The sequence below is a fragment of the Anser cygnoides genome, chromosome W, assembly GCF_040182565.1.
Source record: "Anser cygnoides isolate HZ-2024a breed goose chromosome W, Taihu_goose_T2T_genome, whole genome shotgun sequence".
Classification (NCBI taxonomy): domain Eukaryota; kingdom Metazoa; phylum Chordata; class Aves; order Anseriformes; family Anatidae; genus Anser; species Anser cygnoides.
Window position 1 is genome coordinate 8,115,311 of NC_089911.1, and position 20,562 is coordinate 8,135,872.

Below are 20,562 nucleotides of genomic sequence, written 5' to 3' on the forward strand. Positions count from 1 at the left end.
CCCAGGGGGCAAATTTGCCCCCCGCACACGAAATACCCCCCGGGGGGGCAGATTTACCCCCCCAGCACTCCAATTGCCCCCCGGGGGCAAATCTGCCCCCCAGCACTCCAATTGCCCCCCCGGGAGCAGATTTGCCCCCCTCCAACACTCCAAATACCCCCCCCAGGGGGCAAATTTGCTCCCCCAGCACTCCAAATACCCCCCCCCAGGGGGCAGATTTGCCCCCCAGCACTCTAACTGCCCCCCGGGGGGGGGGCCCCCCCCCGTGCAATATCCCCCCTACAGTGACAATTTGGGGGGGGGGGCTCCAGTGCTGCTGCGAAGGCTCCTGGGTTCCCCCCCCCCAGTGCCTTTTGGTGCCCCCCCCGCCCCCCGCAGTGCCTTCTTCGTGCCCCCCCCCCCCCAAAAATCTCGCCCCAAGGGCTTCTGGGTAACACCCCCCCCCGTGGGGGCAAACTCTGCTGTGATGCCCCGGGGGGGGGGGAAGGCTGCTGGTGCCCCCCCCGAAATGAAAGGTCGAAGCGGGGGGTGCCCCCCCCCCAAAAAAAAAAGGTCAAAGGTCACCTGAGGTCAACCGAGGTCAATAAAGGAGGTGGAAACAAAACGGCTGTGGTCATGGGGGGGGCAATAAGGGGGGTATAATGGGGGGCAATAAGGGGGGTTATAATGGGGGGCCTTAAGGGGGGCTATAATGGGGGGCATTATGGGGGGCTATAATGGGGGGCATTATGGGGGGCTATAATGGGGGGCTGTAATGGGGAGGGCATAATGGGGGGCAGTAAGGTGGGGTAATAATGGGGGGCTATAGCGGGGGGCAATAAGGAGGGGGCTAAAAGGGGGGCAATAAGGGGGGCTATAAGAGGGGTCAATAATGAGGGGGGTCTATAATGGGGGGGCATTAAGGGGGGCTATAATGGGGGCAATATGGGGGGACTCTAATGGGGGGAAATAAGGGGGGGCTATAATGGGGGTAAAATAAAGGGGGGGCAATAATGGGGGCAATAATGGGGGGCAAAAAAGGGCGAGAATAAGGGGGGGCAAAAATGGGGGGGGGGGGCAATAATGGGGGGGGGGCAACACCAGGGCTGGCAGTAATACTGGGGGGGGGGCAAAAATGGGGGGGGGGGGGCAATATTGAGGGGGTGCGAGGGCGGGGCAATAAGGGGGGGGCAATAAGGGGGGGGCAATACGGGGGGGGCAATAACGGGGGGGGGCAATAACGGGGGGGGGGGGGCAATAACGGGGGGGGGGGGGGGCACATGATCCCTGCCCCCCCCCCCGGTGTCCCCACGTGCCCCCCCCCCCCGGGTCTGGTGTCAGCAACCGTGAGATTGCATCAGCGGGGGGGAATCCCGTGATCGCCCCATGCGGGGGGGGGGCAAAGTCCAAACCCCCGGGAATACCCCCCCCGGCCCCCCCCCCCCCCCCGCCCCCCGCATCCATGGGTGCTATAAAGCGGCGCCGTCCTTTCCCGGGGGGGGGTCCCCGATGGGTGCGGGGCCGTGGCTGGCGCTGGCTGCTCTGTGCAGCGCCGGGGGGGGGGCCCCACCTCCGCCCCCCCCCGCCGCCCCCCCCCCCCCGCCGGATTCCAGCCCTTTGCTGGCCCTGGGGGGGGCGCGGAGGTGGCGCCATTTGGTGGCCGGGGGGGGCCCGGGGGGGGCCCAGGCGGTGCTGGAGCTGCTGCCGGGGGGGGAGGTGACGGGAGCGGAGCAGCGAGGAGCTTACAGTGAGTTCGGTTTTTTTATTGGGGGGGGGGTATTTTTGGGGAGGGGGGGGTTATAAATTAGGGGGGGGTCCTTATCGGTGCCCCCCCCCCCCCAGGTTTGCTGGAGATCCAGGCGGTGAAGCCGGGCGTGGTGCGGATCCGGGGCGCCCGCAGCGGCCGCTTCCTCTGCTTGGACGCGGGGGGGCGGCCCTACGGGGCGGTGAGTGCGGGGGGCACCCCCGGGGGGGGTACCGGGGGGGGGGCCCCCAAACAGCCACCCCCCCCCGCCGGGCTCAGGAGCTCACCTCTGCGCGGACAGCGGCCAAAAACCCCTGCCCCCCCCCCCCCCCCTTAACCCCCCCCAATTTGCCCCCCCAATTAGCCCCCCCCAATTAACCCCCCAATTAGCCCCCCATTAGCTCCCCCAATTATCCCCTCCCTAATTAGCCCCTCAATTACCCCTAATTAACCCCCCCATTAGCTCCAATTAGCCCCCTCCAATTACCTCCCCAATTAGACCCACCCAATTGCCCCCCAATTGCCCCCAATTAGCCCCCCCAATTAGCCCCCCCAATTAACCCCCCAATTGCCCCCCCAATTAGCCCCCCAATTAGCCCCCCCGAATTAGTCCCCCGAATTAGCCCCCGAATTAGCCCCCCCAATTAGCCCCCCCAATTACCCCCCAATTACCCCCCCCAATTAGCCCCCCAATTGCCCCCCATTAGTCCCCCATTAACCCCCCAATTTGCCCCCCAATTAGCCCCCCAATTTGCCCCCCCAATTAGCCCCCTCCAATTAACCCCCATTACCGCCCCATTACCCCCCATTAGCCCCCCAATTAGCCCCCCAATTAGCCCCCATTAGCCCCCCGTTAGCCCCCCAATTAGCCCCTCGCTAATTACCCCCCAATTAGCCCCCCAATTTGCCCCCCAATTACCCCCCAATTAACTCCCCCATTAGCCCCAATTAGCCCCGCAATTAGCCCCCCAATTAGCCCCTCCCTAATTACCCCCCAATTACCCCCAATTAACCCCCCCAATTAGCCCCACTACCCCCCCATTAGCCCCCCATTAGCCCCCCAATTAGCCCCTCCCTAATTACCCCCAATTACCCCCAATTAACCCCCCCAATTAGCCCCAATTACCCCCATTAGCCCCCCAAATAGCCCCCCCAATTAGCCCCCCCATTAGCCCCCCAATTAACCCCCCCCAATTTGCCCCCCCCCCAATTAGCCCCCTCCAATTACCCCCCCATTACCCTCCAATTACCCCCCATTACCCCCCATTAGCCCCCCATTAGCCCCCCCATTAGCCCCCCCATTAGCCCCCCAATTAGCCCCTCCCTAATTACCCCCCAATTAGCCCCCCCAATTTGCCCCCCCAATTACCCCCCAATTAACTCCCCCATTAGCCCCAATTAGCCCCGCAATTAGCCCCCCATTAGCCCCTCCCTAATTACCCCCAATTACCCCCAATTAACCCCCCCAATTAGCCCCAATTACCCCCATTAGCCCCCCATTAGCCCCCCAATTAGCCCCTCCCTAATTACCCCCAATTACCCCCAATTAACCCCCCAATTAGCCCCAATTACCCCCATTAGCCCCCCAAATAGCCCCCCCAATTAGCCCCCCATTAGCCCCCCCAATTAACCCCCCAATTTGCCCCCCCAATTAGCCCCCTCCAATTACCCCCATTACCCTCCAATTACCCCCCATTACCCCCCCATTAGCCCCCCCCATTAGCCCCCCATTAGCCCCCCCATTAGCCCCCCAATTAGCCCCTCCCTAATTACCCCCAATTAGCCCCCCCAATTTGCCCCCCAATTACCCCCCAATTAACTCCCCCATTAGCCCCAATTAGCCCCGCAATTAGCCCCCCATTAGCCCCTCCCTAATTACCCCCCAATTACCCCCAATTAACCCCCCAATTAGCCCCAATTACCCCCCATTAGCCCCCCAAATAGCCCCCCAATTAGCCCTCCCATTAGCCCCCCCAATTAGCCCCTCCCTAATTAGCCCCCCAATTACCCCCAATTAACCCTCCCAATTAGCCACAATTACCCCTCCAATTAGCCCCCCCGATTAGTCCCCCCAATTAACCCCCTCCAATTACTCCCCTAATCAGCCCCTCCCTAATTAGCCCCCCAATTGCCCCCCCAATTGCCCCCCAATTACCCCCCCCCAATTACCCCCAATTAGCCCCCCCAATTACCCCCCCAATTACCCCCCTTTAGCCCCCCCAATTAGCCCCCCCCAATTAGCCCCCCAATTAGCCCCCCAATTAGCCCCCCCAATTACCCCCCCCATTCCCCCCCCAAATATTGACACCCCCCCCGATTTTGCCCCCCCCTCACATTTTGACTCTTTCCCCCCACACACCCTGGACCCCTCCAACTCTTGACACCCCCCCCAAATTTGGACCCCCCCCCAATTTGGACCCCCCCCATTAATTTTGACGCCCCCCCATTAATTTTGACCCCCCATTAATTTTAACCCCCCATTAATTTTGACCCCCCCATTTCCCCCCTCCAATTTTGCCCCCCCCCCCCCAAATTTCGCCCCCGCCAAACTTCGACACGCCCCCCCCCGAAATTTTTATACCCCCGCATTTTGCCCCCCCCGCATTCCCCCCAAATTTCTCCCTCTAATTTGCCCCCCCCCAAATTTTTGCCCCCCCCAATTTTGACCCCCCTCAAATTCTCACCGTCCCATTTCGACCCCAATTCCCCCCCATATCCCCCCCCCGCAACCCCTTCCAATTTTACCCCCCTAAAAAAATTTTTGACCCCCCCCCGAAAATTTTTAACCCCCCCCCGAAAATTTTTAACCCCCCCAGAAAATTTTTGACCCCCCCGAAAATTTTTGACCCCCCCCAGCCCCCCCGCCCTCCCCCTTCCCCCCCTCTCCCCCATTCCCCTCCCTTTCCCCCCTCCAACCCCCCCCCCCCCGCCCAAATCCCACCCCCCCAACCCCCCCCACCTTAAAGCTGACCCCCCCCCGACACTTTTTGCCCCCCCCAGGCTTCCTACGCCCCCCCGACTGCAATTTCCACGAGCGCGTCCGCCCCGACGGCTACAACGTCTACGAGGGCGAGCGCCTGCGGCTGCCCCTGACCCTGGAATTACCGGGGGGCCACCCCGAGACGCCCCCCCCGCGCCTCACCCACTTCTTGCCTTTACCCGACCGGGGCCCCCCGAAACGCCCCCCGGTGCCCCCCCCGCTTTGGACCCCGATTCTGCGGATCCCTTGGGGCTGCTGGGGCGCCCCCCTGCGCAGCCCCAGCTACGGGCTGTGAGAGCTACTTAAGGGGGGTTTATTTATTTGGGGGGGGGGGCACGGCGAGGGGGGGGTAAGTTATTTTTTTGGGGGGGGGGGGGGGGACGTGTAATAAAGGTGCTGGAAGCCGGGAGGTGCTGGAAGCCGGTGCTGGTGGTGCTGGGGTGCTGCGGGGGCCTGAAAGGAGGGGGTGGTTATTGGGGGGGGGGGTCGGGGTTGCCCCCAAAAAAAATTGGGGGGGTCGCTGGGTATTGGGGGGGGTCCCTGGGTATGGGGGGGGGGGCTTGGGTATCGGGAGTGGGGGGGGTCGCTGGGTATTTGGGGGGGTCCCTGGGTATGGGGGGTCTTTGGGTATTGGAGGGGTTCCTGGGTATTGGGGGGGTCTCTGGGTATTGGGGGGTCTCTGGGTATTGGGGGGGGGTCCCTGGGTAGTGGTATTGGGGGGGTCCCTGGGTATGGGGGGGGGGACTTGGGTATCGGTAGTGGGGGGGGGTCTCTGGGTATGGGGGGGGTCCCTGGGTATGGGGGGGGACTTGGGTATCGGGAGTGGGGGGGGGGTCTCTGGGTATGGGGGTGGGTCCCTGGGTATGGGGGGGGGGACTTGGGTATCGGGAGGGGGTGGGTCTCTGGGTATGGGGGAGGGTCCCTGGGTATGGGGGGGGACTTGGGTATCGGGAGGGGGGGGGTCTCTGGGTATTGGGGGGGTCCCTGAGTATGGGGGGGGGGTCTTTGGGTATTGGAGGGGTTCCTGGGTATTGGGGGGGGGCTTGGGTATTGGGGGGTCTCTGGGTATTGGGGGGGGGGTCCCTGGGTAGTGGTATTGGGGGGGGGTCCTTGGGTAGTGGGGGGGGGGGCCTTGGGTATTGGGGGGTCCGGGGATACTGGGGGGGGGGGGTCTCTGGGTATTGGGGGGTCTCTGGGTATTGGGGGGGGGTCCCTGAGTAGTGGTATTGGGGGGGGGGGGGTCCTTGGGTAGTGGGGGGGGGGCCTTGGGTATTGGGGGGTCCGGGGATACTGGGGGGGGGGTCTCTGGGTATTGGGGGGTCTCTGGGCATTGGGGGGTCCCTGAGTATGGGGGGGGGTCTTTGGGTATTGCAGGGGTCTCTGGGTATTGGGGGGGGGGGGGGGGGCGGGTCCCTGCATACTGGGGGGGGGGGGGGTCCCTGGGTATCGGTATTTGGGGGGGGGGCTTGGTGGTACTGGGGGGGTCCCTGGGTTTTTCGGGTGGGGGGTCCTTGAGTATTGGGGAGGGTCCGGAAGGGTTGCCCCCCCCCATTACGGGGTCCCTGGGTGGTATTACGGGGGGGTACTTGGTTATTGGGGGACGGGGGGGTCCCCAGGGGTTGCCCCCCATTATGGGCTCCCTGGGTATCATGGGGGGGGGGGGTCCCCAGGGTTGCCCCCCCATATAGAAGTGACCCCCCCCGGGGGTATTTTTTTATTTTGGGGAGGGGTTCCCCCCCCGCCCTCACCCCTCAGGCCGGGGCCCCCCCGGCGCCTCGAACTTCTTCTTGCGCCCCTCCATCCCGCTCAGCGCGTCCACGTTCTTGCGCCAGTCGCCGACCTCCCGGCTCTCCTGTCCCCGCCCCGCGTCGGAGGCCACGCCCACACACCGCACGGCCACGCCCACCCCGCCCAGGCCACGCCCATTCCTCCCAGGCCACGCCCATTCTTCCCAGGCCACGCCCATTCCTCCCAGGCCACGCCCACCCCGCCCAGCCCACACCCTCTCACCCCAGGGGCGGTGCCGTGCTCTTGGCCACGCCCCCTCACTCGCTCGGCCACGCCCCCACCGCTTGGCCACGCCCCCACCATGTGGCCACGCCCCCCACCGGGTGGCCACGCCCCCTCTGTGTCCACATCGGCCCCCCCCCCACCGTGTCCGTGTCCCCCCTTGTCCTGCGATGTCCCCGATGTCCCCAGTGTCCCCGTGCCCCCGCCGTCACCCCAATGTCCCCGGCGTCCCCAGTGTCCCCTTGGTGTCCCCAATGCCCCCCCGCCCCAGTGTCCCCAATGTCCCCATTGACCCCAATGTCCCCATTGGTTCCCAGTGGCCCCATTGTCCCCAAAGTCCCCAATGTCCCCATTGACCCCCAATGTCCCCATTGAGCCCAGTGTCCCCAATGTCCCCATTGTCCCTCATGTCCCCAATGTCCCCGTTGACCCCCAATGTCCCCATCGTCCCCATTGATCCCAACATCCCCAATGTCCCCAACATCCCCATTGACCCCCACTGAGCCCAGTGTCCCCATTGTCCCCAATGTCCCCATTGACCCCCAACATCCCCAAGATCCCAATGTCACCAACATCCGCATTATCCCCGATGTCCCCCATGTCCCCAATGTCCCCATTGACCCCCAACATCCCCAATGTCACCATTGACCCCAATGTCCCCAACATCCCCAACGACCCCCAATGTCCCCATTGAGCCCAGTGTCCCCAATGTCCCCATTGTCCCCCATGTCCCCATTGACCCGAATGTCCCCAATGTCCCCATTGTTCCCATTGATCCCAATATCCCCAGTATCCACTTTATCCCCAATGTCCCCCATGTCCCCAACATCCCCAATGTCCCCATTGACCCCAATGTCCCCACCATCCCCAACGTTCCCAACACCCCCAATGTCCCTGATGTCCCCCATGTCCCCAACATCCCCAATGTCCCCAACATCCCCATTGACCCCAACATCCCCAATGTCCCCATTGCCCCCAACGTCCCCACCATCCCCAATGTCCCCAACATCCCCAATGTCCCCAACGTCCCCATTGACCCCCCCAACATCCCCAACATCCCCAGCATCCCCACTGACCCCAACATCCCCAATGTCCCCAACGTCCCCATTGACCCCAACATCCCCAACGTCCCCAACGTCCCCCGATGTCCCCGGTGTCCCCCCCCGGCGTCCCCACCTTCTCGGCGTCGTCCTTGCGGACCTGGCGCAGGCCGGCGCGCAGGTCGGTGCCCACACGGTGCTTGGAGCCCAGCAGCGCCGCCATCATCGCGTCCGCCGACAGCCGCACGCGGCGCAGCGCGGGGCGCACGAAGCGGCCCCCGGCCACGCGGCGCCGCAGCTCCTCCATCTGGGGACGAGGGGGGGGACATGGGTCCATTGGGGGAAATGGGGACATTGGGAGCAATGGGAGCAATGGGGACATTGGGGGCAATGGGGACATTGGGGACATCGGGGGCAATGAGGACATTGGGGACATTGGGACCAATGGCATCAATAGGGACAATGGGGACATTGGGATCAATGGGGACATCGGGGACATTGGGGTCAATACGGGCAATGGGGTCAATGGGGAGATTGGGGACATGGGGGACATCGGGGACACTGGCATCGATGGGGACATTGGGGACTTCGGGGACATTGGGGGCAGTGGGGACATTGGGGACATTGGGACCAATGGCGTCAATAGGGACAATGGGGACATTGGGGTCAATGGGGCCAATGGGGACATTGGGGGCAATGGGGACATTGGGGACATCGGGGGCAACGAGGACATTGGGGACATTGGGACCAATGGCGTCAATAGGGACAATGGGGACATGGGGGACATTGGGGGCAGTGGGGACACTGGGGACAATAGGGGCAATGGAGATACTGGGGACATTGGCATCAATGAGGACACTGGGGACATTGGGACCAATGGCGGCAATGGGGACATTGTAGTCAATGGGGACATTGGGGGCAGTGGGGGCAATGGGGACGTTGGGGACTTTGGGGACATTGTGGGTAATGGGGACACTGGGGACAATGGGGACACTGGGGACAATAGGGGCAATGGGGACATTGGGGACATTGGGATCAATGGGAACATTGGGGTCAATGGGGACACTGGGGTCAATAGGGGCAATGGGGTGTCAATGGGGACATTGGGGACATGGGGGACATTGGGGACACTGGCATCAATGGGGACATTGGGGACTTTGGGGACATTGGGGGCAATGGGGGCAATGGGGACGTTGGGGACATTGGCGTCAATGAGGACAATGGGGACACTGGGGCCAATGGCGTCAATAGGGACAATGGGGACATTTGGGGGCAATGGGGACATTGGGGACATTGGGGACACGGGGGACATCAGGGACACTGGCATCAATGGGGACATTATGAACTTTGGGGACATTGGGGCCAATGGTGTCAATAGGGATAATGGGGACATTTGGGGGCAATGGGGACATTGGGGACATTGGGGTCAATGGGGATATGGGGGACATGGGGACATTTGGGGCCATTTGGGGCCATTATGGGACATTTTGGGGCTACTGGGGACATTTGGGGACATTGGGGACACTGGGGACATGGGGGACTTGGGGACATTTGAGGCCATTGGGGAAATTTGGGGACACTGGGGACTTTTGGGGACAGTGGGGACACTGGGGACATTTGGGGTCATCTGGGGACATTTGGGGACATTGGGGACATGGGGGACATTTGGGGCCATTTGGGGCCATTATGGGCCATTTGGGGCCATTGGGGCCATTTGGGGCCATTTGGGGCCATTGGGGCCATTTGGGGCCATTGGGGACACCGGGGACACTGGGGACACGGGGGACACGGGGCCATTTAGGGCCATTCGGGGGCCATTTGGGGCCGGGGGGCCGCGCCCCCACCTCGGCCACGTTCTTGCTGACGCGCGTGCCCATGTCGTAGCGCTCCTCGTCCACCCGCGCCACGCGGGCGTGCAGCTCGCGGCACAGCTCCTGGGGGGGGGGCGCGGGGGGTCCCCATGTGCCCCCTCCCCCGGGTACACCCCCCTCCTTCCCTGTGCCCCCCCCTTCCCTGTGACCCCCCCCCCCGGGTGCCCCCCCGCCCCCACGTGACCCCCCCGTCCCTCCGTGCCCATCCTCACATCGCCCCCCCCGGGCCCCCCCTAACCCCCCACCCCCCCATCACCCCTGTGTCCCCCCGATGTCCCCCCCAGTACCCCCCAGCACCCCCCCAGCACCCCCAGCACCCCCCCCAACACCCCCCTCCCCCCCCAGTACCCCCCCAGTACCCCCCATCATCCCCCCAGTTCCCCCCTTCCCCCCAGCACCCCCCCCCCCAGCCCCCCCAACCCCCCCTTTTCCCCCCAGCACCCCCCAGCCCCCCAGTACCCCCCCAACCCCCATTTTCCCCCCAGCACCCCCCAACCCCCCCTTTTCCCCCCAGCACCCCCCAGTACCCCCCAGCAACCCCCCAACCCCCCCCAATACCCCCCATCACCCCCCCAGTACCCCCCAGTACCCCCCCAACCCCCCCTTTTCCCCCCCCCCCAACCCCCCTTTTCCCCCCCCATCACCCCCCCCAGTACCCCCCCCCCAACCCCCCTTTTCCCCCCCCCAACCCCCCCTTTTCCCCCCCCATCACCCCCCCCCCCCCCCATTACCCCCCCCGCGCCCCCCCACCTGCAGCTGGGCCGCGCTGAGCCCTTCGAGCTGCGGGGGGGGGCAGAGCTCCCCCAGCCCCCCCAGCACCCCCCCATCACCCCCCCAATACCCCCCATCACCCCCCAGTACCCCCCAGCCCCCCCATCGCCCCCCCAACCCCCCCCTTTTCCCCCCCCCATCACCCCCCCCAACCCCTCCCTTCCCCCCCCACCCCCCCCCCCCATTACCCCCCCCGCGCCCCCCCACCTGCAGCTGGGCCGCGCTGAGCCCCTCGAGCTGCGGGGGGGGCAGAGCTCCCCCAGGTGCCGCTGCTTCTCCCCCGCCCGCTCCTGCTCCTCCCGCTCCAGCTCCCGCTTGGCTCGCTGCAGCAGCAGCGTCTGGGGGGGGGGGACACAAACACACCGGGGGGGTCACTGGGATCCCCCCAACACTGGACCCCCCCCCCCCAAAAAAAATACAGCCCCCCCCCCCCCCCCCTCACCTTGAGCTGCAGCTTGCGGGAGGCTGAGATCTTGGGTTTTCTCTGGGGGGGGGGGGGGGGGGGGGGGCGGTGTCCCCGTCAGTGTCCCCATCCCGTGTCACCCCCCCCCCCCCGTGTCACCCCCCGTGTCCCTGTCCCGTGTCCCCATCCTGCGTCACCACCCCGTGTCCCTGTCCCAGGTCCCCCCCGTGTCCCCTCCTCGTGTCCCCTCCCCATTCTGTGTCCCCACCCCATGTCCCCGTGTCCCCATGTCCCCGTGTCCCCATCCCATGTCCCCATGTCCCCCTGTCCCCATGTCCCCGTGTCCCCAACCTCATCCCACGTCCCCATGTCCCCACCCCGTGTCCCCAACCCCGTCCCATGTCCCCGTGTCCCCAACCTCATCCCATGTCCCCATGTCCCTGCCCCATGTCCCCAACCCCGTCCCATGTCCCCATGTCCCTGCCCCATGTCCCCAACCTCATCCCATGTCCCCATGTCCCTGCCCCATGTCCCCAACCTCATCCCATGTCCCCATGTCCCTGCCCCATGTCCCCAACCCCGTCCCATGTCCCCATGTCCCTGCCCCATGTCCCCAACCCCATCCCGTGTCCCCATCCCATGTCCCCATGTCCTCAAACCGTGTCCCCAACCCCCTCCCACCTCCCCCATGTCCCCATCCCGTGTCCCCATGTCCCCAACCCCATCCCACGTCCTTGTCCCATGTCCCTGCCCCATGTCCCCATCCCGTGTCCCCTACCCAGTCCCATGTCCCCATGTCCCCGTGTCCCCCTGTCCCCATCCCCATCCCATATCCCCATCCCGTGTCCCCCTGTCCCCATGTCCCCACCCCATGTCCCCATCCCCATCCCATGTCCCCATGTCCCCAACCTCGTCCCAAGTCCCCATGTCCCCATGACCCTGTCCCATGTCCCCGTGTCCCCATCCTGCATCCCCATGTCCCCACCCCATGTCCCCAACCCCATCCCATGTCCCCATGTCCCCATATCCCCATGTTCCCCTGTCCCCGTGTCCCCATCCCCACCCCATGTCCCCACGTCCCCATGTCCCCACCCCATGTCCCCAACCCTGTCCCATGTCCCTGTGTCCCCACCCCATGTCTCCATGTCCCCATGTCCCTAACCTCGTCCCATGTCCCCATCCCGTGTCCCTATGTCCCCACCCCATGTCCCCATCCCATGTCCCCAACCCTGTCCAGTGTCCCCGTGTCCTTGTCCCAGGTCCCCACCCCATGTCCCCAACCCCATCCCATGTCCCCATGTCCCCATCCCATGTCCTCGTGTCCCCAACCTCATCCCGCCTCCCTGTGTCCCCACCCCATGTCCCCATGTCCCCACCCCATGTCCCCATATCCCCATGTTCCCCATGTCCCCAACCCCGTCCCATGTCCCTGTGTCCCATGTCCCCATGTCCCCGTGTCCCCATGTCCCCAACCTCATCCCGTGTCCCCATGTCCCCAACCTCGTCCCGTGTCCCCATGTCCCCACCCCGTGTCCCCGTGTCCCCCTGTCCCCCTGTCCCCATGTCCCCGTGTCCCCACCCCCTGTCCCCGTGTCTCCACCCCATGTCCCCAACCCTGTCCCATGTCCCCATGTCCCCAACCTCGTCCCGTGTCCCCATGTCCCCACCCCATGTCCCCACCCCATGTCCCCAACCCTGTCCCGTGTCCCCGTGTCCTTGTCCCAGGTCCCCACCCCCATGTCCCCAACCCTGTCCCATGTCCCCAAGTCCCCAACCTCGTCCCGTGTCCCCATGTCCCCACCCCATGTCCCCGTGTCCCCATGTCCCCACCCCATGTCCCCATGTCCCCATGTCCCCGTGTCCCCACCCCATGTCCCCATGTCCCCAACCCTGTCTCGTGTCCCCTTGTCCCCATGTCCCCAACCCTGTCCCATGTCCCCATGTCCCCAACCTCGTCCCGTGTCCCCATGTCCCCAACCTCGTCCCGTGTCCCCATGTCCCCACCCCATGTCCCCCTGTCCCCCTGTCCCCGTGTCCCCACCTTGGCGTGCGGCTCCACGGCGTACGCCCGGTAGTTGGCGGACGATTTGGGCAGCTGCGGGGGGGGGCACGGGGTTTGTCCCCCCCTTCCTCCTCATCCTCGGGGCGCTGGGGCCACGGGGGGGGGGGGTCGGGGGGGCACACGATGGGGGGACACGGGGACAGGACCTACCGCCACCTCCCTGCGGGGACAGAGGGGTCAGAGCCCTGGGACCCCCCCACATCGTGTCCCCCCCCAAAGACCCCCCCCCACATCGTGTCCCCCCCCAAGGCCCCCCCACATCATGTCCCCCCCAAATACCCCCCACCTTGTGTCCCCCCCCAAAGACCCCCCCCCCCATTGTGTCCCCCCCAAGGCCCCCCCACATCGTGTCCCCCCCCAAAGACCCCCCCACTTCGTGTCCCCCCCAAGGCCCCCCACATCGTGTCCCCCTCCCAAAGGCCCCCCCCACGTCGTGCACCCCCCCAGATCCCCCCACTGTCCCCCCAAGACCCCCCCACATCGTGTCTCCCCCTAAAGACCCCCCCACCTTGTGCCCCCCCCCCAAAGACCCCCCACATCGTGCCCCCCCCACACTCACTCCTCAGCCATCCTGCGTGGGCGATGCAGGAAGGACGGAGCGGTGCCTAAAAGGGGGAAGGGGGGGGGCAACAGCTTGGGGGGGGGCCAGCAGCCAAGGGGGGGCAGCAGCTTGGGGGGGGGCCAGGAGCCGGGGGGGGGGAGCAGCAAGCCGGGGGGGGCCCCTTATCTCTAGCCCCGGCTCTGCCCCTATATGGGGCCGGCGGCTGCGGGGCTGATAAGGGGCTAAATATAGCCCCCCCCAGCCCCCCCACCCCCCACCTCAAGGGCATCTGGATCGCCCCCCCGCACTCTGTACAGGGCCCCCCATCTCACAGACCCCCCCCCGCCAAGGAGACACAGATAATGAGGGCCCCCCCAGTCCTGGGACCCCCCGGCCTTGAGAACCCCCCGGCTTTGAGGATACCCCCTCCCGGCCTTAAGGACCCCCCCCAGCTCTGAGGACCCCCCCGGCCCTGAAGACCCCCCCAGTTCTGGGACCCCCCCGGCTTTGAGGACCCCCCCCCCCCGCCCCCAGCCCTCAGGACCCCCCCGGCCCTGGGACCCCCCCCCAGCTCTGCGAACCCCCTCCCAGCCCTGGGACCCTCCCCCCTCAGCCCCGAGACCCCCCAGCCCTAGGGACCCCCCCCAGCCTTGGGACCCCCCGGCCCTGAGGACCCCCCAGTTCTAGGACGCCCCCCCCCCGAGGACCCCCGGCTCTGAGGACCCCCCCCAGTTCTGAGAACCCCCCAGCTCAGAGGACCCCCCAGCCCTAGGACCCCCCCAAATCTGAGGACCCCCCCCGGCCCTGTGACGCCCCCCAACTCTGACGACACCCCCCAGCCCTGAAGACCCCCCCCAGCCTTGGGACCCCCCCAGCCCTGAGGACCCCCCCCAGGGGACGAACGCCCCCCCCCCGCCCCCCCCCCCCCCCCCCGTCCCCGGTACCTCTGCGGAGCCTGGAGCAGCGCTGGGGGGGGGCGGCTTTATGAATGGGGAGAGGGCGTGGCCAGGAGGGAGGGGGCGTGGCCACGAGGTGGGGGCGTGGCCGGAGAGGGGCGTGGCCCGAGAGATGGGGGCGGGGCCAAGGTGGTTTGGGGGCGTGGCCAAGTTGTTTAGGGGTGGGGCCCAGAGAGATCGGGGGCGTGGCCCTGAGTGGTTGGGGGCGTGGCCTGGGTGGTTGTGGGCGTGGCCCGGCGGCTTTGGGGGCGTGGCCGAGAGTTTGGGGGCGTGGCCAAGCTGGATTTGGTGCACACGGCCATGAGAGCTTGGGGGCGTGGCCATGAGAGTTGGGGGCGGGGCCAAATGGTTGGGGGCGTGGCCATGATGGTTGGGGGGCGTGGTCAGGATAATTTGGGGGCGTGGCCTGTGTGGTTTGGGGGCGTGGCCTGGGTGGTTTGGGGGCGTGGCCTGGGCAGATGGGGGCGTGGCCTGGGCAGATGGGGGCGTGGCCATGATGATGTGGGGCGGGGCCAGGGAGGTGGGGGCGGGGCCAGGGAGGTGGGGGCGGGGCCAGGGGGGTCAGGCTGTGTGGGGGAGGGGAGGCGGAAGCGGGCGAAGGCCGGGGGCTCCCCGGCCCCCCCCCAGGGCTCGAAGCCCCCGGCCTGGGCCAGGGCCTGGGCCCGCGCGCGGAAGGCCTGGAGCTGGGGGGGCGCAGGGTGGGCACGAACCTGGGGGGGGGGGGGGGGGGGGGGGGTCGGGGGGGGCACAGGAGTGACTCTGCCCCCCCCCCCCCCCCGTGGCCCCCCCCCCCCCCAGTGCCACACGTACGTGGGCAGCTCCACCAGCAGCGTGGCCCCCGGGGCCGCCAGCGCCAGCAGCTCGGGGGTCAGCTCCTCCAGGGACCTGGGGGGGGGCACGGGGGGTGAGTGACCCCCATAAACACCCCCGCAGCCCCCCCAGACACCCCCCTTTCCCCTCCACAACCCCCCAGACCCCTCCAGGACCCCCAGACTCCTCCAGGACCCCCTTTCCCCTCTCTGACCCTCCCAGACCCTTTCAGGACCCCCCAGACCCCCTCTTCCCCTCAATGACCCCTCCCATACCCCCGCCTTTATCCTCCATGACCCCCCAGACCCCCCTTCCCCTCCAGCCCCCCCCAGACCCCCATTTCCCTTCATGACCCCCCCCAAGACCCCCCCCCCAAGACCCCTCCCCCTTCCCCTACAGGACCCCCCCAGACCCCCCTTTCCCCTTCATGAGCCCTCCAGGACCACCCCAGACCCCCCCATTCCCCCCTTCCCCTCCAGGACCCCCCAGACTCCTCCAGGAGCCCCCAGACCTCCCCCAGACCCCCTTCCCCTCCAGGACCCCCCAGACCCCTCTAGGACCCCCCCAGACCCCCCCAGACCCCCCCTTCCCCTCCAGGACCCCCCAGACCCCTCCAGGACCCCCCAGACCCCCCCCTTCCCCTCCACGACCCCCCCCAGACCCCTCCAGGACCCCCCCCAGACCCCCCCCCAGACCCCCCCCCCCCTTCCCCTCCAGGACCCCCCAGACCCCTCCAGGACCCCCCCAGACCCCCCTTCCCCTCCACGACCCCCCAGACCCCTCCAGGAGCCCCCAGACCCCCCCATTCCCCCCTTCCCCTCCAGGACCCCCCAGACCCCTCTAGGACCACCCCCAGACCCCCCAGACCCCCCCCTTCCCCTCCAGGACCCCCAGACCCCTCCAGGACCCCCCCAGACCCCCCTTCCCCTCCACGACCCCCCCAGACCCCTCCAGGACCCCCCCAGACCCCCCCATTCCCCTCCAGGACCCCCCAGACCCCTCCAGGACCCCCCCAGACCCCCCCCTTCCCCTCCAGGACCCCCCCAGACCCCTCCAGGACCCCCCAGACCCCCCCCTTTCCCCCCCAGCCCCCCCAAATCCTCCCTTAACCTCACCTAGGACCCCCCCGACCCCCCCATTTGCCCCCCCCCCCCCCCCACATTTGCCCCCCCCCCACCTCCAGCCCAGCACCAGCACGTCGCAGCGCCGCTCCAGCCCGGCCCGGCGGGGGGGGCACCGGGCGCTACCGAGGGGCAGGAACCGGACCCGCACCGGCGACGGCACCACGGGGCCTGGGGGGGGGCATTTGGGGGGGGGGGTCACCGTGTGCGCGTAGAGGGGGGGGGGGGGTCACGGGGGGGGGGGGATTGGGACTCACCCAGGGGGGCTCTGGAGCTGTCGGTGTCGCCGGGGGGGCCCCATCGCTGCCTTCACCTCGGGGGGGGGCTCGTCTTCGTCCCCGGGGGGGGGCCCATCCTCATCTTCATCCCCGGGGGGGCGCCATCCTCATCCTCCCCCAGCGAGCAGCTCCCGCAGCAGCGCCGTCACGTTGGCCACCGAGATCTCCGTCGCCGTCTACGGGGGGGTTAAAAATCCCTAATCCCCGAATTATTGCCCCCCCCCCCCCAAAATATGGGGACCCCCCCCCCCCCACCTTCTCGGGGGCTCCGTTGCGGGTGCGCAGCAGCCGGGGGTCGTCGCTGGTGAGGCCGAAGGCGAGGAAGGGCCCGGCCACGACGTCGCCCCAGTAGCCCAGCTCGGCTCCTGGTTGCCCATCCTTTAATTTTTTTTTTTTGGGGGGGGGGGCTTATTAGGACCCCCCCCCCCCAAATCTTAGGACCCCCCCACGTCGGATACTCACGGGCCGGGCCAAGCGGCCGCTCTGCAGGGTGGGGTTGGGGATGTCGCCCCCCCCCCCGGGGGACGAAGGCGACGCCGCTCTCGCGCCAGCGCCCGAATTCGGCCGGGGACACGGTGGTGGCCTGGGGGGGGGGGGGGGGGCAGCAGCGTGACCCCCCCACGTCCAGTGACCCCCACTCCGGTGCAGCCCCGTTCGGAGGTCCCAATTCCCTCCCCCCCCCCGGTGTCTCCATGCCCCCCCCCATACCCTCGGTGCCCCCCCCCCCCCCCACCGGTACCTCCCTCCTGGTGATACGACCCCCCCCCCTCCCGGTGCCCCCCTCCCCGGTAACCCCCCCGACCCCGGTAACCCCCCCCCCCCCCGTGCCCCCCTTGAATACCCCCCCGTGAACCCCCCCTCCCGGTGCCCCCCCCCTCCCGGTAACCCCCCTTCGCCGGTGCCCCCCCCCCCCTTCCCGGTAACCCCCCCACCCCGGTCCCCCCTCCCCCCTCCATGACCCCCCCCGCCTGGTGCCCCCCCCCCTCCCGGTAACCCCCTCCGGTCCCCTCCCCCCGGTCTTCCCCCCCCTCGGTCCCGGTTCCCCCCCCCCTCCCTCGGTTCCCCCCCCCCCCCGGTCCCGTTAAACCCCCCCCCCCCCTCCCGGTCACCCACCCCCCTCCCGGTCTCCCGGTCCCGGTCCCTGTCCCCCCCCCCCCCACCTCGGTCACCTCCCCCCCTTCCCGTAACCCCCCCGGTCCCCCTGCCCCCCCTCCCAGTCCTCGGTTCCCCCCCTGGTCCCAGTAACTCCCCCCCCCCCCCCCCCGGTCCCGGTCCCGGTCCCGGTAACCAACCCCCCCACCCCTCCCGGTCCCGGTCCCCCACCTCCTCCCGGTGCCCCCCCCGTCCCAGTAACCCCCCCCATACCCCTCCCGGTCCCGGTAACCCCCCTCCTCCCGGTAACCCCCCCCCCCCAGCGGTCCCCCCCCCCGGTCCCGGTCCCCCCCCGCCTCCCGGTAACCCCCCCCCCTCCGGTCCCACCCCCAGTCCCAGTAACCCCCCCCACCCCTCCCGGTCCCGGTAACCCCCCCCTCCCGGTAACACCCCCCCCCACCTCCCGGTCCCGGTAAACCCCCCCCCTCCGGTCCCACCCCCAGTCCCAGTAACCCCCCCCACCCCTCCCGGTCCCGGTAACCCTCCCCCTCCCGGTAACCCCCCCGGTGTGTCCCCCCCCGGTGCCCCCCCCGTTACCCCCCGCTGGTGCAGCCCCATGCGCAGGTCCCAGTCCGCCAGCGCCTCCCGGGCGTCGTAGCGAGCCCCGTGCAGCCGCCGCAGGCGCCGCTCCCAGGCCGGGGGCTCCCGGTCCCGGTCCCGGTCCCCCCGGGGCTGCCCCCGCTGCCCCCAGCCCCTCAGCACCGCTTCCACCGCGTCCCGCTCCCGGCTCTGAAAACGCCGGGCTGGGACCCGTTACCGGTTACCGGTACCCCCCTCCCGGTACTCACCCCCCCTCCCGGTACCCCCCCCTCCCGCTACACCCCCGTCCCTCCCGGTACCTCCGTCCCATCCCGGTACCCGCCCCCGTCCCGGTACCCCCCCTCCCCTCCCGGTACTCCCCCCTCCCGGTACACCCCCCTTCCGGTAACCCCCCCCCCCTCCCGGTCCCGGTCCACCCCCCCCCAGCGGTCCCCCCTCCCGGTCCCGGTAACCCCCCCCCCCCTTCCCGGTACCCCTCCTCTCCCGGTACACCCCCCCGCTCTCCTCCCGGTACACACACGCCCCCCCTCCCGGTTCACCCCCGTCCCGGTACACCCCTCCCCCTCCCAGTACCTCCCCCTTTCCGGTACCCTCCCCCCTCCCGGTTCAACCCCCCCCGTCCCGGTACCCCCCCTCCCTCCCGGTACCCCCTCACCCCCTGTCCCGGTACCCCCCCCGTCCAAGTACACCCCCCCCCCGTCCCGGTACACCACCCCCCTCCCGGTACTCACCCCCTCCCCTCCCGGTACCCCCCTCCCGGTTCACCCCCCGTCCCGGTACACCCCCCCTGTCCCGTCCCGGTACCCCCCCGTCCCCATCCCGGTACACCCCTCCCGTCCCGGTACACCCTCCCCCCTTCCCGGTAGCCCCCCTGTTACAGTACCCCCTCCCGGTTCACCCCCCCCGTCCCGGTACACCACCCCCCTCCCGGTACCCCCCCCTCCCGGTACCCCCCCGTCCCGGTACACCTCCCCCTTCCCAGTAACCCCCCCGCCCCCTACCGGTACCCCCACCCCCGGTACACCCCCCGTCCCGTCCCGGTACCCCCCCCCCCCACCCCCCCCCACCCCCCCACCTTCATCAGCTCCACCTCGGCGGGGACCGGCCCGGTACCGGCCGTGAGCCACCGGCGGAGCCTCCCGGCGGCCCCCGTCAGGAGCTCGGCGGTGGCGGAGCGGAGGCGGCTGGAGCCCAGCAGCTCCAGCAGGGCGACGGCCCGGGCTGCGGTGGGGGAGGGCCCGGTTTACCGGGCAGGTCGTTATTTTTTGGGGGGGGCTCCCGGTACCGGCGTTACCTCGGTGCCCGGTGCAGCCTTCGGTGGCCAGGAGGAGGAAGAGGAGCTGCCGGGCCACGGCCTCGGGGCGCTGCTCGGCCACAAAGAGCTGCGGGGGGGGCCGGTAGGAGTGTGCCCCCCCCTCCCCTCCGGTAACCGGGATAACGGGGACCCCCCCCCCCCCGGGGCATTACGGTGAGGGTGCGGGGGGGCCCCGGCGGGCCCGAGCTGCCGTCCGGAGGAGGTGCCGCCCGTCCGCCGTGCCCACGAGCAGCGCCACGGCCTCGCCGTCGGTATCCGGGACTGCGAGGGGGGGGGTGGAAACGGGAGTCACCGGGGGGCTCCGGTAAAACCGGGAGCGGGGCCGGGGCCGGTGCTCACGGTGCTGGCGGAGGTCGAGGGCGGGGGACAGCCCCCACCAGCACGCCGTGCCCAGCCCCTCCGCCAAGCCGGCCGCCATGGCTGGAGCGCCCGGTACCGGGCAGGCCCCCCCCCCCCGCCGGTTCCGGTTCCGGTTCGGGCAGCGGGACCAATGGGAGAGCGAGAAAGGCGCCGGGGGCCCGCCCCCAGGCGTTGCGAGGGACGCGGTTTCCTTGGCAACGGTAACGGCGTGGGAGGCCACGCCCCCTAGCAACGGACACCGCGAGACCACGCCCCCTAACAACGGACACCGCGAGACCACGCCCCTTAGCAACGAACTGCACGTGGGACCACGCTCCCTAGCAACGGGCGGCGTGCTGGACCACGCCCCTAGCAACGAACTGCACGTGGGACCACGCCCCCTAGCAACGGGCGGCGCATGTGACCACGCCCCCTAGCAACGGGCGGCGTGCGAGACCACGCCCCCGCCGTGAGCCACGCCCCCTAGCAACGGGCGCTGCGTTGGCCCCGCCCCCTAGCAACGACCGATGCCCCGCCCCTCGGCGCTGCCCGGCGCTGCGGCGCTGATCCCCGGCGGGGCGTGACGTCACGCCGTCACAGCCTGACGTCACCGCCTGACGTCATCGCACCAAAAAAGGCGAAAAAAAAAA

The 20,562-nt window shown here is 68.5% G+C and overlaps 2 protein-coding genes and 2 long non-coding RNA genes across 4 annotated transcripts; 1 reads left to right on the forward strand and 3 right to left on the reverse strand.

Moving 5' to 3' along the window:
• The first annotated feature begins 1,575 nt into the window (after positions 1-1,575).
• Positions 1,576-4,904, forward strand: LOC136788671 (uncharacterized). The gene is made up of 3 exons (XR_010827304.1): positions 1,576-1,726; positions 1,822-1,925; positions 4,724-4,904. It is a non-coding gene; the product is annotated as an uncharacterized lncRNA (long non-coding RNA).
• Positions 4,905-5,016: 112 nt separating this feature from the next.
• On the reverse strand, positions 5,017-12,899 carry LOC136788662 (troponin I, cardiac muscle-like; the record flags this gene model as incomplete). Its single annotated transcript, XM_066987301.1, is given in 8 exon segments — positions 5,017-5,156; positions 6,452-6,555; positions 7,890-8,060; positions 9,598-9,687; positions 10,603-10,637; positions 10,640-10,733; positions 10,838-10,879; positions 12,840-12,899. Coding segments are annotated over 8 exon segments (732 nt in total), but the record flags the coding sequence as incomplete, so codon positions are not given.
• A 4-nt stretch (positions 12,900-12,903) lies between these two features.
• Positions 12,904-14,439, reverse strand: LOC136788684 (uncharacterized). The gene is made up of 3 exons (XR_010827323.1): positions 14,346-14,439; positions 13,420-13,465; positions 12,904-13,020 (listed from the first exon to the last, which is right to left on the reverse strand). It is a non-coding gene; the product is annotated as an uncharacterized lncRNA (long non-coding RNA).
• A 459-nt stretch (positions 14,440-14,898) lies between these two features.
• On the reverse strand, positions 14,899-20,536 carry LOC136788591 (dynein axonemal assembly factor 3-like). Its single transcript, XM_066987154.1, has 12 exons — positions 20,519-20,536; positions 19,913-20,250; positions 19,726-19,834; positions 19,553-19,640; positions 19,334-19,479; positions 18,256-18,447; positions 17,029-17,149; positions 16,822-16,931; positions 16,546-16,742; positions 16,345-16,459; positions 15,168-15,242; positions 14,899-15,067 (listed from the first exon to the last, which is right to left on the reverse strand). The coding sequence occupies exons 1-9, from the start codon at positions 20,534-20,536 to the stop codon at positions 16,674-16,676; spliced, it is 1,191 nt and encodes a 396-aa protein (XP_066843255.1). The 3' UTR covers positions 14,899-15,067; positions 15,168-15,242; positions 16,345-16,459; positions 16,546-16,673.
• Positions 20,537-20,562: the final 26 nt, after the last annotated feature.

Coding starts and splice junctions, on each gene's coding strand:
- LOC136788591 (XM_066987154.1), bottom strand. Junction 19,480..19,552: donor AGGCTGCACCGGGCACCGAG/GTAACGCCGGTA, acceptor CCCCCACCGCAG/CCCGGGCCGTCGCCCTGCTG. Junction 16,743..16,821: donor GCAACGGAGCCCCCGAGAAG/GTGGGGGGGGGG, acceptor ACCCCCCCGTAG/ACGGCGACGGAGATCTCGGT.